The sequence below is a fragment of the Peromyscus maniculatus genome, chromosome 9 (assembly GCF_049852395.1).
Source record: "Peromyscus maniculatus bairdii isolate BWxNUB_F1_BW_parent chromosome 9, HU_Pman_BW_mat_3.1, whole genome shotgun sequence".
In the NCBI taxonomy this organism is placed as follows: domain Eukaryota; kingdom Metazoa; phylum Chordata; class Mammalia; order Rodentia; family Cricetidae; genus Peromyscus; species Peromyscus maniculatus.
The window spans coordinates 63,131,838-63,151,395 of NC_134860.1; the positions used below are offsets into that span (position 1 = coordinate 63,131,838).

Genomic DNA, 19,558 nt, shown 5'->3' on the forward strand with positions numbered 1-19,558 from the left:
TCCTCCTGCCTCCCAACTCCTCCAAGCTGGGATGACAGGAGTGTGTCATCATGCCAGATTCATGTGACACTGGATATAGAAACCAGGGTTTTAAGCATGTTTCACAAGAACTCTACAAATTGAGCAATAGTCGTAGTCCAGTAAATATACTTTCAGACAGTGTCTGTTGTTCCATGCATGCTCAAGTAACTATGGCAAAAAGATAATGTACAGTTGAAGTGGCTACTGAGACAAGAGGTTTGAAATTGTGATATCATTAGTATCATTAAGAAAGCAGCTGCGGGACTACGCAAGGACTTTTGTTTTATTTTTATTTAAACAGGGGCTCTGTATGTTTGTGTGTGTGTATCAGACTGGTTCTAGCCAGGATGTGTGTGTGTGTGTGTGTGTGTGTGTGTGTGTGTGTGTGTGTGTGTGTATCAGGCTGGCTCTAGCTCTGAATCCTCCAGCCTCTGCCTCTTGAGTACTGGAACCATGAATATGGGTCACCATGATAGGATCTATGTAAGTACTTTTTGAAGGAAAGTTGAAGAACAGGGTAAGGTACCTTGTCATTGGTCTATCAATTCACTGTCCCCTCTAATCTTTGAAATGAGCATTGAAAGAGTCCCCCTTAAAATTTCATTAAAGAAAGAAAAAAAGAGAGCAAGAGAATAAGACAGAGATTTAAAAAGGTGCATGTAAATTATCTGTTTCTAAGAACAAACAAAAACACACTAAAACATAAAGAACTCTTGTAATTCAATCATAGGATGGTGATGAAACTGTAAGATGAACAATTACCTGAGCAGGGATCTCACCCAGAAATATGTGTAAATCTTTGAAAAGATGCCCATCATTAGCTATCCAAAGATGAAATTAACATTACTCCCATGAGAATGGCCATAAAGAAAATGGGAGACAATTACAAGTACCAGTAAGGGTGTGGAAGAACCACATCCCTACATGGTAAACAGACAAGTACTAACAAGAATGCAGCAAAATCTGCAACAATACACAAACACAGAGATAGACTGACAGCACAGACAGAGACATTGCAGCCCAATGCACCAAATTAGAAAGTGAGCCAAAGCTGGGCATGGTGATGTACACCTTCAGTCCCAGCACTTGGAGGCAGAGGCAGGTGGATCTCTTGTGTGTTCAAGACCAGCCTGGTCTACAATAATGAGTTCCAAGACAGCCAGAGCTACATATTGAGACCCTGTCTCAAAAAAACCTAAAAATAAAATAAGACAGTTTGGTAATTTCTTAAAAAGCTAAACATAAATTTAACACTCAAACTGAAACTACTACTCTTAGGTACCCACCCAAGAGAAATGAAAACATTATGCCTGTGGTGGCAAATTTCAGATAAGCATTATTCTTAATGTCCTAGATTATCCATCTGGTACTGAATGAATTCACATTGAAAAAGCAATGCAATATTATTAAGCAATAAAAAGGAAAGCAATAGCAATACATGCTACAATATGGATGAACTTCAACAACTTATGCTAAGTCAAAGTGATAAGACACAAAAGACCACAAGCTATCCACTGCTAGTTCTGAGTTTAATTTATTGGGAACTAAGACTGTAGTTCAGTGTTAGAGTGTGTGCTTATATATTCAAATTCTGGGTTCAATCTCCAGCATGAAGGAATGAAGGGAAGGAGAAGGGAGGAAGGAAGGGAGGGAGGGTGAGAGGGGGGAAGAAAAGGAAGAGGGAGAGAGAGGGAGGGGGGAGGAAAAGGGAGAGGATAAAAAACACAATCAGAAATAGTAATACACATCTATAATTCTAACAATCGGCTTAGACGGGAGGATTGGGAGTTTGAGGGCAACCTGGACTATATATAGTCAGGTACTGTCTTAAAAAATAAAATAAAATAAAAAAGATAAAAAGAAAAATGTTTTGGTAAAAGGCAGAAAAATAGCTGATGGTATTCAACATACAAAGGTCTAAATGAAGGTAATACAAAAAAATCATAGAGGTTTGTTTGGGCTTAAAATAGACTTGTCACATAGGCTACAAAGCCAGCTAGTAGCCCCCTGTGAAGCACAGTTAAATGTACTTCAAGACAAGAGTGTGTTCTTAGCACAGGATTCCATCCCAAGCACCAGGAAAAGAAGTAACTAAATAAATAAACCCTCACAAAAGCAACTAGTGTGAGACCAAAACAGGACACTATATCTTGCAAGTTAATGTTTCTGTTTGCAGTTAAAATAGCTAAGAAAGCTCCTGTTTGTCCTGGGCAGGCTAAGGTTTCTGTTTGTAGTTAAAGCATAAGTTCCCATTTGTCTTGTGTTAAGTTCTTGCAAGTTAAGGTTTCAATTTGTAATTAAGAGTAAGTTCCTGTTTCTTAGGTCGGATGTAAACTGCAAAGCATGTTTTCCAACCTACACTGACCTTGAGACCCCATTCACACAATGTGTATCCTCAGGTTGTTCCTTCCTCTTCATTGTATCTTTCTAACAATGTGTAACAGCCAACTCTCTCGCCCCTGTAACACTTTATCTCTCCCACAAAGGGGACCTCAAGAAGCCAGCAGCACTTAGAGAGAGAGCGACAGTCGGGACTGGTCAGTCCCGGGTGGACCCCAAAATACAGCTTGCTTTAACTGGACAGTCGTGGATTTGGTCTCTCTCCTCTCAATTTCCAGGTTTAACACTAGAACTCAGAAAACCAATAATTGAATAACCTCTAAAACAGACAAGGCTCCCAGCTACCTCAAATAATCAGAGATTCCCTAATATTCCTATCACTGAAAGCAAAGAGCATTATTCTTTTTTAAAGAGATAACTGGCAACTTCACTGTCCTTTTTCCTCCCTGATGCCCTCATGAATCCTATCAATCTGGGACAAAGCACTTCACTTGCAATTTAAAATTGCTGTATGCCTTATAGAGGGCTTTGTTTCCTCGGGGGGGGGGGGGTGTCTTGTTCATTAGGTAAGGAAAAAAAACCTATCAGTGAACTTACTGTAAGAACAATTTACAACAAAAGTTTGGTTCCTTACGAGTTATCTAGGTACTCCTCCTAAAACAGCTGACCAGGGAAGCTGAGTGTACTGGCTAATCTTGGTTTTCAGGTTGACTCTATCAGGACTCTGCTAAAATGCAGCCCACTGGGCACACCTGTAAGGGGAAGACCCACCCAGAACAAAAGGACATAGAGGAGGGGAGCTTTTGCTATTTGCCTGCTTGCATTCATTCTTGCTGGCAATTTCACCTATCCTGTCGCTGCTGCATTCCTTCAACGATATTAGAACCAACTTCTTCAGGCCTCCAACACAGAATGAAGACCAGTAGCTCCCCAAGAATCCCCCAAGCCTCTGGCACAAGACTGGTACCTCATGGACTGAACAGCAAGTGGCTTCTCAGCCTCTCCAGCACAACAGTCATGGTTGGACTACCTGAACTGGCCTATGCTATGTAAGCCACTCTAACAACTCCCTTTAATATACATATTCACTCTATCAGTTGTTCCTTTGGAGAACCCTGACTTATACAACACAAGCACCTCACACAATCCACTGTGTGCCAACGGTAGGCTGATTTCCTTACTCTACATATCCCAGCGGACCTTGCAGTGGTGGGATGTCATTATACATTGTCTAAGCTGTTAAAATACAAGTTTGAGCATTTGTTTATATAAAAAAATAAATTACCAAAAAAAAAAAAAGTTAAATGTTTTGGAACAATTTAAGATGGCTTACTAAAAAAAAAAAAAAAGAAAAGAAAAGTAGATGTAAGACTACTGTAAAAGACTTGGAGGAGGTAAGACATTAAAATATGACTCACAGATTGTGTCTTTAAGATCTCCCTTCATTTTAGGGCTGGAGAGATGGCTCCAGGGTTAAGAGCATTGGCAGCTCTTACTGAAGACTCGGGTTCAGTTCTAGTACCCACATGGCAGATAAGAGCTGTCCAACTGTCTGTAACTACAGTTCCAAGGGATCCAACACCCTTATCTAGCCTCTATGGATACTGCATTCACTTGGTACACAGACACGCATAGAGGCATACACATAAAATAAAATAAAAATGTAAAAGAAAATAAAAGATCTTCCTTCATTTCAAGAAAAATCAAACTTGACATCATAAATGTATGGTGTGTACAAGACAATCTGATACACAGAGTCAATCCATGCATTCTAGTAATATCGGACTGTGGCCCAAGGTCAAGTTTTTGGACCCTGATACTAATGTTAGTTTGGATGGAGAATTCTCTGTTGGGATGAGGAGATACTGTTACTGTTTGCCCACTGGGTGACCAGAACACCTTTACTCCAGCAGTGACAATCAAAATGGCCTACAAGCACTGTCCAATTATTCCAGTTGAGAGCCACAGCTCTGTAGTGGTATTTATTTTTTCTGCCCATGACCTAGGACTATACGGCCTGAATGACCTCTTAAAAGGAAAGGGAGAGGCCTTGTGACCCCTCTCCCTGCTCCCTGGTGTGACTGAAGTGCCAGGTGACTCACTCCTGGTCAGATCAGAGGACAATGTCTACTCCGTTCTGTATTCGTTGTATTTCCTCAATTTATCCTAATAAATTTCCCTAATACTCCTTAAGCAGACTCCTATGGATTTCTTGTATTATAGCTCTGTATCAGCTAATGTGAACAAACAGCCATATATTTTGATTAAAATGAAATATTTAGGGAATCACTTTTTAATGATTTTTTTTCTGTATTAACTGTTTTCATTACCTGACTACTCTTTGTTCAAATGAAGTCATTGAAGACAACTTTTGTACACTTCTCAGGAAGCAAAAACACAATCATTCAACATGTAAACTGCCAAGAAAGATAGCTTAACTTGATTTTCAGTGATTCTCAACTTTTCCCTATCTTTTTCTGATATAACAACAGAGGCACAGGATGACCAACTAGGTCAGCCCAGGGAGCAAAGGTTGAAAGAACAAAGGGATAAAAGGAAACAGAAGAAACACTTCCCAGCAGGGAGGAGAAGCAGGCAAGGACAACCAACATAAGTGCTATCATTCCTGGCCTACTAAGTCTCATTCCCAGGTAAGTCCACTGCAGGTCCACAGCACCATACAAAAGAGGCTAACACTACTGTAAATTCCAGAAGTCTTAATGCTTACTAGCGAGTGAGTGGTCAAAGTGACTGTTGATTTATTCATGATGTACAAAAAATTAAAAATGTAAAAACGCAGCTGAAGTCAGTCTTTAAGTGAGGACACACAGTAACATATCCCACAGTGACTGGACAACTGAGAGCTGACACAAATGAGTGGAAAAGCAAAGAGTACAGAAGGTTCCCTCCGTCCACAGGAAAATCAGAACCCCAGCCCTCGGATAGGGAACCAGCCAGACCAGGAACGAAGACCAAACCACTGCAAATGCAACAGGCCTTAAAGTGAATACACAAAGTTAGAGGTGTAAGTCTGCAAGCAGGGCTCAGAAGTACACGGATTAGTATGAGTGTGTCAAGATCCACTGGAAAATGTCTCCTCAGGAGGAAGGATTTAACTGGGTTTATTAAAGAAGATCCTAACTGGTAAGGCAAGGATATGGAAACCTGTAAACTAAGTAACATGGCAAATACTAAGAGGGGAAATGTTGGAAACATGGAAGGAGGGATAACTCACCTAAATGTAACACAGAAAACACCTTTAGGGATTAGAGAGTAAGATTCTATTCAAGGCGGGGAAGGAAATATTAGAAGCTTTAAAGAGCAAAGGGATAAAAAAAACGATCAAATAGTACATCGTCAACTTAGGTAGAGTCCATACTTACATGGCTATCAATAGTCTGATGAAAATCATGCATTTTATGGAACAGAGTAGGGAAGAGGCAGGAAGGCCAGATTTATGCTGCAATGATCTCTATAGGCATTTATTTATGTGAAATGTAAGTAAGTCCTACTTAAAGAAAACTGAGATGAGACTACACACACAATGAAAAAATATTAGCTAGAGAGGTATTGTGTGTACCACAGAAGAATCTAAGGTTTAAGGAGGGCATGCAGATCCTGGAAAGAGAAGCACAGAACCACTAATAATGAAGCGTTGTTTGTGCCAATCACTATCATAAGCACAGTACAAATGTTTTCAGAAGCCCAAGAATTCTATTATGTTGACATTGTTTTAAGTGCATTTACTTGTTTATTTTACAGGTGTGTGTACACACACATGCACACATGTGCCATAACACACATGTGGAGGTTAAATGACAACTTTCAGAAGTTGGTTCTCTCTTTTCACCATGTGGGTCCTGGAGACCAAACTCATGTCAGCCTTGGAGGCAAGCACCTTTACTCTCTGAGCCATCTCACTAGCCCCAAAGAGATACTGTTATTTACCCCTAGCTTAGCAATGGAGATATTGAAACACATGAAGTCTATACAAAGAAAGTTGTGGCCGGGCGGTGGTAGCGCACTTCTTTAATCCCAGCACTAGGGAGGCAGAGCCAGGCAGATCTCTGTGAGTTCAAGGCCAGCGTGGGCTACAGAGTGAGTTCCAGGATAGGCTCCAAAGCTACACAGAGAAACCCTGTCTCAAAAAACCAAAAAGAAAAAAGAGTAAGTTGTAAAGATCAGAGGGGTATTAGAACAATCCAGTTCTGAAGTTCATGTTTCTTTGCAGCTCAATGGTCTAGAAATAATCAGGACTCTGAGAAGAACACTGATATACCTTAAGGGGGGTGGGCTAAGGAATTAATTTTTGAGGGTAAAATTTCAAGATGTTCGATATTCTAAAGGTTTTACACACACACACACACACACACACACACACACACACACACACACACACACGGACATGTACGTACATACCCGCACTTAAGAAAAAGAGCTGATGAAGTAGCCATTGAAGAATAACTGCCTGGGGCATAATACTGTTAAGGGTAATATCTAGAAAAATAAGCATGCTCACTCAAAGCCTTCTTCACGTCAGAACTTAAGAGCATAGGCAACTAGAGAAGATGACACGCATTATTTAGAACAGGGCAAGAACATATCAGGAGGAGACATTTTAATATACTACAGATCTTAATGACTACCTCATATCTAAGCATTACACTGTCTGCATTTTCCAAATGTACTATATCAATTAGAATTATTTAGTGTGTTTATGGAGGAGTGTCCTATATCAATTAGAATTATCTAGTATGTTTACACAAGAAGCACATTCCTGAGCCCATCCCAGATTCTAAAAAACTGGAGGTAGCACTCAGGCAAATAGCACTTTAATACTCTTTCTGGACAATTTTTCTGCAAAAAAAGCTGAGGTCTGCTTCCTTTGGTGCTGTCCATGTGCTTACATCACTTTGACTCCCAATTGCTTTAGCTCTTTTCCTTTGTAATTGGACTGAGTTCTTCTAGACTCTTAGCTGACTATGCTTGATTTCTGTTTGTGTCTAAAATTCTCAGGCTGATTTGTAATAATCTAAACTTAGCTTTAGAGTTTTCAGTGTTGAAATTCATATTAGCAACAATATTGACAGAGGAACTTTAAAAAGCTCTAGCTCCTTTCCTAGGCATTACGATTCTCTGTTAAATGTAACGTCAGGTTGACGAATACTGGGCTGAACAAACATGCCAATTCTTCCACCGCTGATCTCTGCAGCACAAGGTCTATATGGTGTATTTACTAGCTCAAGTCTTGTTGATTGCTCCTCAAATAGAAGACACAAATGTACTAGTTTTGTTTTGATCTACCATAAAAGCTCATCTTTCCCCTTTATTTTTATTTTATGCATATAGGTGTTTTGCCTGCATGTATGTCTATGCATCAAATGCATGCAGTATCTACGGAAGCTAGAAAAGGGCATCAGATCCTGAGACCGGAGTTACAGATGGTGAGCCATGTGGGTGCTGGGAACTGAACCCGGGTTCTCTAATGAGCAGCCAGTGCTCATTTTTAAATAGTTTATTTTATTTTATGTGTATGAATGCTTTGCCTGATATATGTCTGCACCACATATGTGCAGTACCTAAGGAGGCCAAAAGAAGGTGTCAGATCGTCTGAGACTGGAGTTACAGACAATTGTGAACTCCCATGTAGATGCTGGGAATTGAATCCAGCTCCTCTGGAAGAACAGCCAGTGCTTTTAACACCTGAGCTATCTCTCCAGACTCAAAAGGGATTTTATAAGGAAATGGTTGCCATACTAGAAGGTAAAAGTATGAGATAGGCTCTAGTTGCTATATTAGTTAGGAAATCACCTAACATCCCTCATTCCCTTTGGACTTGATGAGAAATAGCAAAGGAAGAGCTGCTTGAATTAAAGCTTACTTCCACAGTGCTATTCTACCATCTCTCTGGCTTGTCTGAGGTGACTAGGATTAAAAAAACCCAATACTAAATTATAGTGTGGGTCTTTTGCCATTTCTTACAAATTGACCCTTGAACTCATTTCTGTATCACCGAGGAGCTCAGCACACACTCCCAGACTCGGTGTTTTTGAATGCCCTGTTCATTCCCTTCAAGGAACCCCATGCACACAGCATCCAAGTCCTCACTTTATAGACAATTCCCTCTTGTATTGCACTTGCTCTCTTACCTCATGGTATAGGGACAGACATGGAAGTCATTGCCAGTGCATTCAGATTTCTCTCTGGTTATAGAACTAAAAGAAACACTATCACCACTGAGAGGTAAGCTTCAGCAGAAGCAGCAGTTCTAACAGCACCATGATATACCGCACCCATCTACAAGTCAGTGTAAATGGGGGAAGGGGGCGACAGACCTCAGCAAGGCAGAGTAGAGGGGGAAGTGAGAAAGAGAAAGCAGACATGTATAATATAGCTGAGACAAGAGACCACATACTCCAGACTAGGACTAGAGACTAGCTTCCAAGATTCCTAACAGTGCTCTTTATGTAAGTGCTAGTTTCCTCTGACCTCTACCCATGCACGTGGGAAGTGTATATGTAAGTGCATGCGTGTATACACACACACACACACACACACACACACACACACACACACACAACACACACACACACACATAGATAAATCTGGTTTCATCGGTCCCAAATGGCTGTACCCCTACAATTTCTCTTTGAGGCTAAATAAGTTCTAATTAAAACATTATTTATTTTAGTGTATACACCAAGAAAAGGAATGCTGAAACCAGATAAATACAATGAAAAAGAAATGTACCAGGAAGCAACTGAAACCACGGGTAGCCAAAAGCCCTGAACGGATGAACTTGGCTTACCAGGAAGCTCCACTGATACTTATCTTATTCCTGCCAATGAAACAACTTCAAGTTCATTTTTTAGTGTTTTTCCAAAGCAAATTATCAATGCTGACAATTAAAAATACCTCAAATTTCAAAGACAAAATCACATGATCTTGTGTTAATACCACAGAGCTGTGACATTTAAAAATTCTCTATCACACAGCTAAAGATAAGCAGCCCCATAACTTTCTGTTACCCAAATTAAAGGTAACAGTACCTAAATCTCTCCCTCTCTTATTCTTTAAATCTCTCATTTATTTCTCCAGAAATAATTTCAAAAGTACTTTCTTTGAAGCTAGTTTCTTTCTTAGTCCAAAATAAGACTGCCATGAGCTCCAATCCATCTGGCAAGTCAGCACTAACACCAACCAAGACCAATATGATACTGACCTTAGGCGTGACTTTGGTCACCTACCACAGAAGCTGGCACCATTCTGCTTTGGTGAGAAATGTATCTGCTGGGTGTAGTGACAAGCACCTCTAATCCCAGCAGACAGAAGGCGAGGAAAGAGAATCAAAAAGAGTTCAAGTCAATCTGGGCTACAGAACAAAGCCCTGTTTCAAAAGAGGTAAGAGAGGGAGGAGGAAAGGGAGGGATTCACCTCAACTTTACACATTTACAGAAAACCTCACTAGCATTGTTAAATTTCACTAGCAAAGTTTAATGGGTACTAATACCATAATTCCTTATTTAAGCAAAGCTTATTCATGTTTTGTTGTTGTTTTGGCTTTGTGAGCCAGGGCCTCTTGTAGCCCAGCTGGCCTCAAACTCACTATGTTTTTTGTTTTTTTTTTTTTTTTTTTGGTTTTTCGAGACAGGGTTTCTCTGTGTAGCTTTGCGCCTTTCCTGGAACTCACTTGGTAGCCCAGGCTGGCCTCGAACTCACAAAGATCCGCCTGCCTCTGCCTCCCGAGTGCTGGGATTAAAGGCGTGCGCCACCACCGCCCGGCCAAACTCACTATGTTAAGGAAGATGACCCTGAACTCCTGACCTTCCTGACTGCTGGTATTATGTCCTAGGGTTTGTTCTGTGGTGTGTTATTGTTTTCAACTTCTTGTTTGTTTTTGTTTTTCTGAGACAGAGTAGCCCTGTCTCTGCGTAGACCAGGCTGGCCTTGCACTCAGAGATCCACATGCTCTGCCTCCCAAGTGCTGGGATTAAAGATATGCACCACCACCACCCAGCTCCAATTCTTGTAACAAGAAAACTTAATTGGGATTTTTCATAAAACTTTCTATCTGTACCAAAGAATTTCTGAAATTCTACAGAGTCAAAAGAGTAAAATTCTTGGCTCAACAATCGATACTTGTGGTGGTTTAAAAGAAAACGTCCCCCTCGGGCTCGTGTATGTGAACACTTATTACCAGTTAATGGTGCTGTTTGGGGAGATTTAGGGGTGTGTTCTTGCTGGAAGAAGTATGCCTCTAGAGGTGGGCTTTGAGAGTTTAAAAACTTCAGCCATTTCCACTTTGCTCTCTGCTTTGTGCGTATGGGAAAGGATGTGAGCTCTCAGCATCCTATTCCAGCAGCCATCCTGCAGGCATGCCTCCCGCCATGATGGACTCTTATGCCTCTGGAACCGTAAACCCAAATAAATTCTTCTTTCTGTGAGTTGCCTTGGCTATGGTGTCTTATCTCAGCAACAGAAAAGCAACTAACACAGTCTTTCTGGGCAGTTAGACCATAGAACAGACCCGAACAAAGAGGATACGTATTCCTCATGTGTGGTGATGGATTACTTCCGTGCCTAAGTTTTGGTGGTGGTTATATGAACTGAACATGGTGAAATGGCACAGAAGTATACACACACATAGTACAATGTCAGCTGTAGGTTTGGGTTCTCTGTTTTGTTGTTTGCTTTTAGTGTTTGTTGATGTCAGGGCCTTGCACATGTTAGGCAAGCACCATACCGCTAAATTATATCCCCTCTTTCTGTACCATACTAAAGTTATGTATGGCATAACCAACAGGGAAGCTGAATGAAGGGTACAGCATCCTCTTCTAGTTTTGCAGCACTTTTGTGAATGACACAACATAGCAAAAACACGCTAAGGGCTCATGCGAGGTAATCCTACAAAGGAGGTCCTCTTCTCATCCCCATTCTACAGATGAGGAAACTGAGATACAGACATTGAAAACACTTGCTCAAGGTTACACAGTGGCGAAAGCTGTTTTTGACACCGGTGGAATGACTTGAAAGGCTGCAGAGCCACTGAAGGATTACAGGAAAAGTATGGCTGACAATCAAATTCACATTTTACTTTGGCAAGATCCCTCAGGTACCAGTGTAGAATGACTAATGAAAAAATGACTGCATGCAACAAGATTAGTTAAGAGACTGATGTAATGAGTCAGAAACAATGAATTAAGAGAACAGCAAGAAAACGAAAGGAAGTTTACACAGACAGCAAGATCAACTCCATCGCAGGACTGCAAGGCTTGACCAGCCAGGCCAAGAGCTTCAGGACTTAACACTATTACTACTCCTTATCAAAATCACGAGGCAGGAAATTTCAGTATTACGTCATCCTCATTTCAGCAGAACCCACAAACATCTGACTTTTCCCTATATAAAAACTGAATCTTGGGCCAGCAAGTAAAGACGCCTGCTAGCAAGCCCAAGGACCTGAGTTCAATCCCCAAGACCCACATGCTGGAAGAAGAGAGAACCAACTCCTGTGAGCTGTCTTCGAAAATCCATGTGTGCACCGTGGCAGGTGTCTTTATTTACACATAATAAATAAATAAAACAAAAAGTTTTAAATAAAGTTTAAAATAAAATAAAGTCACAAAATATGTGACTATATTTGTAGCATGAATCTTAAAAGTTCTTATTAATAAAATCAAACCTGAGGCCAGTTATTGGGGTGAATGCTGGAAGATCAGAGAGACAGAACAAGCCACAGCTAACCTCACCTGGCCAACTTCTCAGCTGATCTTGTTTCCTCAGACTGGAAGCCTGTGTTCTCATATCCGAATGGCTCTCAGCTAAACTGTGCTGCTCAAAACCTAAAAGCTTAACCAGCCAAATGCTTCTAGTTTCTGGTCCTCACGCCTTATATACCTTTTTGCTTTCTACCACCACTCCCTGGGATTAAAGGCTTGCTTTCTGGGATTAAAAGCGTGAGTCACCATGCCTGGCTGGATCCTTGAACACATGGATTTCTGCCTCTGGAATGCTAGGATTAAAGGTGTGAGTACCACCATTTTCTAGCCTTTGTATCTAGTGGCTGTTCTGTCTCTGACCCCAGATAAGTTTATTAGGGTGCACAATATTTTGGGGAACACAATACCACCACATATATTCATTAAAGTCACTCTTCCTTTGCACCTCCATACTGCTCCTTAAACACAAAATTCATTCATGTTTCTAATACATCACCTATGGGTCTCTGTACAAAAGATGGGCAGAACTACCAAGTATATTGCCTTAGTTTGCTGTGATAAAGACACCATGACTAAAAGCAACTTGGGGAAGAAAGGGTTTCTTTGGCTTACATTCCCTCATCACAGTCCGTCATTCAGGGAAACTAAGGTAGGCACACAAGTAGAACAGGAAGCTGGAGGTAGAAAACTAAGCTAAGACCATAGAGGGGCCTGATTGCTGGCTTGCTCCTCATGGCTTGCTTAGTATGCTTTCTAGACTTTGGAGGACTACCTGTCCAGAGATGGAATTACCCACATAGTAAACTGGACCCTCCTCTTATCAATTAGTAGTCAAGAAAATGCCCTGCAGGCAATATGATTGAGGTATTTTCTCAATTGAGGTTCCTCTTCCCATATAACCACAACCTCTGTCACAGTGACAAAAAACCCAGCCAGGACATATGTCCAGTTAATATTTTAATCATAATCAACAGCCTAATGAAAATCTAAATGGCCTCAGAATGGACTAGAATCATTTTATCACTAAAAAAGAGTCAGGTGCACCTTTTTTTTTTTTTTTTCTTCAACAAACACTTTATCCTTTTGTGCACCTGTCTTAATAGGAAAAAAAAATTTTTTTAAAGCCCATAACAACAAAGCTAACCCACTTCTTCATAAATCACTTAAATTACAATTTTTTATCTTTTGTTCACAAATATTTTTTTAAAATAAACCCATAAAGCATCCCTACATCAGAAGAGTCCACAAACAGTGAGTAACTAAAACCTACAAGTTTTACATCAGATAATCACTGAGAGAGTCTCTACTCTGCACCTATGATGGATGGGTTCTCAGTCTGAGTGAAGGCCATCTTGGGCACAGCTGTGTCTAGGAATCTGAGTCACACACTAATTATTTAGTACTAGCTGGAGAAAAATGTCAGTCTGACAGGCTGACATTTGAGAGAACTATATTTTGGCAGAATCTGTTAAAATGATGGTTTACAATGATAAGGAAACGGCCAAAGTTTCTATAATGTGGACAGTATGAACGGTGGTTACTCTTTGGTCTCTTTTGTAGGTCAGATTTGTTTTCATGGTTGTAGGTATGATACACACACACACACACACATCATATAAATTTGACTGCATATATGGATATGCACATATAACATATTCATATATGATACGAATATGCTATGCTTTTTATCCATAACAGTATAAAGTTGTACTAAATTGAAAAGAAGAAAAATCCATGGTTAACAGAAAAATCTAGCCGAAGAACAGAATATTAAGATTCTGGAAACCAAAATACCTACATAAAGCAGGAACAAACAAACGAAACCCAGCACATTTTTACCAGGTGCTTTTAAGACTGATCTATAAATGTTCATCATTTTATAGAGTTGAGAAGTACACCAACTTCTAGTTATGAAAATTAACATGCTATGATAAATTTGTAATTTCCAAGAGAAATAACCCAAGTTTAAAGAACAGAATACGAAAAACAGAAAAGCTGCAATAGATGAACCCAACTGTAAACCTGCTTTTGATAGAAACAAGGTAGCCAAACGAACTTTGAAACTACAGATAGAACTAATATGACATTCAGGAAGACTCAAAAAGAACAAATTAATATACAAGATACAATGAAGCAAGCAAGAATACCCACCAACACTTAGTAAAAATTGCCAGAATAGAAGAATGAGATCTTTGTTACAATGTGTGTTATAACTTAGAAAAATAGAGATATTAGGTTTCTACTTGGGCTAGAAGATGAAATGCACCCAGCAGTGCAAATAAAGCCTCTGGAAAAGCATTCAACACATTGCTAAGGGTTCCTTTCCTTAATGCATTTTCCTAACTAAAACAGTGTTCCGTATATGCTTTGCACAGAACTAGCAGCAGATTGGTTAAAAAACAGCTTGCATTTTCAACTTCCCGTAATAAAGGCCACATATTTTAGAAATGATCATATTAAAATAAATATGTCTTTACAGTTACAGGATGAAATTTTAAGCTGAACAGGCACCAATGCCCTGGTTCTCTACTCTTTTTCGTAAACCATATGACTTCCACATGCTGAGAATGTTTTATGCGTTAGCCTGCAGTAAAGGCTTTACATCATTTTAATGCCCCAGTGCTCAAAATGCAACAGAATCAGCCCAATGAATACAAGGAATATTTGGTGTACATGGAGCCATTTTTTAACCAGACTGCTAGTCAGAAAAAGTTTAACAAATGCTTTTCCCATAAATAACTTCACATTTCCATTGGTGAAAATAAACAAAAAGATTTGAGGAAGAGTAGATGAAAAAACACTCATTTTTCTAGACTGGAGAGTTTCAGTTTGTCATGTCTAAAATGATTATTAAACAGTTAAGAATTCCATGATTATTACAATGCATTTCAGAAAAACACAAGTAAGCAATATTGTTACATGGAATTTTCTCCCAGAGTTTGAAAATTAATGTTTTGGGTTAAGATAAAGCTTAAAACAAGTAATTCTGAAAATCCTGGTCTTCAACAAACCAGGCTCAGCTTGGAACAGCACATTCTGTATATGAAATTCTATTCAGGTCAATTTAAATACGTAATGCTCAACTTCATGCTAACAGTCCCCTTATCTGTATGAATGATCAACAGCAAAAATTTCAAACCAAAAGCTAAACTACCATAAAATCCCGGTGTATCCATGTGACTTTCAGATGCTATGGAATCTAAAAGCCCCTTCCTGATGTATTCAAGAACTGATACATGTTGACCAAATATATAAATATGTTAAATTCTCAAGTCGAAATAGAAATGATGCCAATTACTGTTTGGGCTATTTAAAAGTCTGTGATACCACAAAATTGTCAGAGGGTGATTGAAAAAGTTGTATTTTGGACTGAGGGAGTACAAAATGCATGATCTTAAATTCTCCTGGTGTAACGTCATTAAATATTCACGACTGTGAGAAACAAGAGATGTTTCATCCCAACTCTAATTGAAAATTGAAAAATAAAATCAGATTCCCTAAACTTGATTTATAAGCATAATTCAACCAGATCTAGCAACTTAGTTGTACAATTTTAATAAGTCTAATGCAAAACACCGCAAACCTGATGTGATAATTACTTGTGGCATAAATGCAAAATAACAACAAATTCGGGTCCTTTTCACTTAATGATGCATTTTATAGTGAAACCACAAAAAGCACAACCCATATTAGCACAAACTAAGCAAAAAAAAAGCACAGGAGGTATTATGTCCATCAGGAAGAGAAATGTTCTGTGCCAGGGAAGGAAGGAAGGAGGGAGGGGGAGGAGGAAGGAAGGGAAGAAAAGATAGGAAAGGAGAAGGCAAAGATTTCCATTATCTGTAGGTCCCCAGAAAAAGGAACACGTGACTGTACCCTCTATAACACACGAGGTCTTTTTCTAAAGCTTCAGACAGAATAGCAATCACTTTTACCATTCAACTTTACATAGCTAAGTGCATTCCTTGCTTCACTCACCCAATGCTTGCTTCCTCACTCTTCCATACCAGTTTGCAAGCAAATGTGAGCTGGAACAGGGTGGGGTAGAAGAAAAAGACATACAGCGCCTTTCAGCGCACCACCAAGCCTCTTCCCCGAAAATCATTCCCAACAGTTTTTTCAACTACGAAAATAAGTCGCCCTATCTACCTCTGGGCACACAGCAGACATTCTGTCTCATTGGTAGACAGAGATGAGTATGCCGTTTAGCACTCCAGACTTCCAACCCCACGTTCCCGAATTTTAAAATAATTGGCAAGCCACTGAGCATGAAGATGACAAGATACCTTTACTTACTGTTTCGGGGTGAAAGTGGGCGGAGGACTCCTTTCAAAGTAGCCCCAATAGTGTAACCAAAACACGGTTCCGGAATAAAATATTAAGAAACACTTTTCCTTTCCCACCTTTAGCTGCCGACTTGAGGAGGCAAAGATGCATCTCCACATCACATCATCTGTACAGTCCTCCTGCCGGGAGTTTGGGGTGGATATTGGCCCAGAGCAGGGCACAGAGTGTGAGCCGGCCACCAGACACTTAGGAGTAGCTGAACGCCCCCAAACCCTGCACAAGGTCCACAGAGCAAAAGTCCAGCCCGGGACTCACGCATGCTTCCCAAGCCCAGGCCGCTTATCTGCGACTCCTGCTATCTAACTTACCATCTACAGACATTCCTTCAAGACGAGCCCAGCACCCAAGTACACGTCACAGTTTAAAACACTGCCAGACACTCCCCAAACAAACCAGCACACCTCGAAACCGCCTCACAGTTTCTCAAACTCGCAAGCAGGCAGACCCCACCTCCAGAATTCAAACCTTCCGCCGGTCTCGGAGACCAGAGAGAAGTTAGGGAACCGTCGTCGCCTCTTTACGCCCGCCCCTCACACACTGCCCCACCCCATAGCCGGCGCACCGCCGCCCCCTCGGGAGCCCCCGCTTCCCGGGCTCCCCCCCCACCCCCAGCCTGGCCACTCCAGAGACCCATCTGTGGCGCCTACTCACTTTCTCTCCCCCCCAAAACCCTTCCAAAACATTTTTTTCTTCTCCCTTAAAGTAAGGAAAGAAGTGAGGAAAGAGACTTAAGGCAGTCCGGATCGCAAACGACCCCACTCACCTCGGAAACCCGGCTGAGTTCTCGGCACCCGGCTCAGCCCCCTCCCCAGCGTCCCAGAGCAAGGCTGAGGGAGGGAGGAGGAAGACGGGAGGGGGGGGAGGGGATCTTCACCGCGGGGCGCCCGGCGGGAGGGGCTGAGGAGGGCTCCAGGCCCGCGCAGGAAGAACAGAGGGGGGAGGGGAGCCCCCTATCTCCCAGTCTCCCCCTGAAAACCTCCCTTGTCTCAATCACATCAGACTGACTGTCTTTGTCTGGCTGACAACCGCCATATTGATAGCAACAGCCCCGCTCCCACCTGCTGCCGCCGGGCATCCCTGGGAGTTGTAGTTTCTGGCTCCCTAGAGGAAAAGCACAGAGCTCAGGGTCTGAGGCCCCAGGGAACTACAGGTTCCATCAGGCACTGCGCCCATACGCCGTCCCACAGGGAGGAGGGGAGCCGGGAACTGGAGCCGTGCGGACTACATATCCCAGAATACCATGGATTCCAGACTGGGATGAGGGTCATGATATCATTCTGGGATGGAAAGGAAGGATGAATTGGCGGCGGCGATGCATTTAAGCAGACGGAAGGAGGCGTTTAGAGAGAAAAGAGAGGAAAAGGAAAGACGCCCACAGTTCCCATAATGCCTGCAGTAAAACTACATTTCCCGTGATGCTCCCGTAAAGTGCGTGAGAAGGGAAAACTCCAAGTCCCGCGATGCTCTCGGCGACGGAGGTTGAACCGGAAGACGCTTTCTTGCTTTGAGACGTGAAGAGACTGGTACTGAACAACCAAAAGTCCGATATGAAACTGGTGAGTTTCTGCTCCTAAGTCGGAGGGCAAAGATACTGTTGTATCCCTTTGGAACCTGTCGCCTCCACCACGACTTGTGGCGGAGATAGGTCAGCAGATAGAAAACTAAAGTGAGGTGGACTGTGGCAAGGTAGATTTTGCAGTTGAGATTTGAATCCCCTCTTGCATACACCCCAGAGCCCCTGCACCTGTCAGGATGTCTTCATTACTGTTCGGTAGGTCCCTTTGGCCAACCGTGAAGTTGAATGTTACATTTCTTCACCCTCGAGCTAAGGATAGACGCTAACACTTTGGTTTGGTCATGGTTCTCAGCTCCCACCTCAGAGTTATAATAGGTCCTCAGCCTCTTTCCACGTAATGAGCACTTGCAAAGCCGAATTCGATCTGAACAGAGAGTGGGCGCTACCAGACAGAAGGTCAGTGCTCATTAAATGTCCTGTTACTGCGAACAACTACCTTTCGAATGAAGAGAAAGCGGTGCTAGAGGGTACTCGTGAAGGATTTAGCCAGAGCAGTGGGGAAGCATTCCAGTGTAGGACCTGTGTGAAATAAACAGCTCGAGGTGAAATGCTCCCTGGAGAAGTCACTGTGTGGCAAGGCTCAAAGACTTGACATACATGCAGACTTCTCAGATCTTTGCTTTGCGCCGTCTTACGGAGCACGCCATTCTAACAAGTTGTTTTATTCGAGTGTCATGGGATAAGTGATGGAGTGATAAGGAGAATTGAGAGCAGGTGTGAAATACTTGCTCTCGACCTCTTAGACCCCCACACTGTCACTGCCAACTTACTGCAGAACCTTCGTAATTGCTACATTGGAGACAAATGTCCTCAATGAAGAGTGAAGCATGTTTGGTAGGTTCTATTGAAGAAGGAAGTGATGTGCAAGTGTTTATTCCAGAACAATTTTTATGACGGTATCAGAGTTTATGTATTTGTTGCTTTATTTATAAAATCCTCTTGCTTGGTTTATGTACAAGATTAAAAAGGGAAAGGAACAGATGAAAAATTAGCCTTTTCCTTTCAGAATCAAAAGGTGACACCAAGAAAAGGAAGTGTTCTAATTAACACCCTCTCTCTCCAAATTCAAACCGAGTGTAGATCTCATAACTAACCTAATAGTTAAAAGATAAGTGATCTTTACTGCAGAATTACTGTCCATAAACCAATGTGGTATCCAAAATAGTTTCTCGGTATGTTAAACTTGTGTGTTGTGCCTACCAAAGGCTTTTAATAAATTTCTCATGCCCTTAAGTTTTAACTCTGTGCACTGCTTTAGGAATGTGGAGTTGACTGTGGTTTTTTTATATTATAGGGGCTAGAGGTGTAGGTCGGGGGCTACATGCTTGCCTAGAATGCACAGTGCATTGGGTTTGATCTTCAGCATGGGGATAATGAAAACATTAACATGCAGTTGTGGCACATACCATTAATCCCAGCACTTGGGAGGCAGAGCCAGACGGATCTCTGTGAGTTCGAGACCAGCCTGGGTCTACAGATGAGATCCAGGAAGCACGCAAAGCTACACAGAGAAACCCTGTCTCAAAAAAAAAAAAAATAGATACATGTTATTGAA

General features: G+C 41.4%; 2 protein-coding genes across 50 annotated transcripts in view; one reads left to right on the top strand and one right to left on the bottom strand.

The window, feature by feature from the left end:
• Hmbox1 (homeobox containing 1) overlaps positions 1-17,584 on the bottom strand; it is a 158,388-nt gene extending 140,804 nt beyond the window's left edge. For 29 of the 47 annotated variants that reach the window (XR_013042490.1, XR_013042489.1, XR_013042488.1 and 26 more), the window contains exon 1: positions 17,191-17,496. The gene's annotated coding sequence lies outside the window, so the exon portion shown is untranslated. The other 18 variants (XM_076545205.1, XM_042285025.2, XM_006988791.4 and 15 more) reach the window with 17 other exon arrangements.
• Positions 17,585-17,719: 135 nt separating this feature from the next.
• Ints9 (integrator complex subunit 9) overlaps positions 17,720-19,558 on the top strand; it is an 88,970-nt gene continuing 87,131 nt past the window's right edge. The window contains exon 1 of one of the 3 annotated variants that reach the window (XM_076545195.1): positions 17,720-17,983. Coding sequence is in view for 1 of the 3 variants with exons in the window: in XM_006988790.4 (XP_006988852.2) it covers positions 17,975-17,983 (9 nt within the window). In the remaining 2 variants the exon portion in view is untranslated. The remainder of the gene's footprint in view (positions 17,984-19,558) is intronic. The other 2 variants (XM_006988790.4, XM_076545194.1) reach the window with 2 other exon arrangements.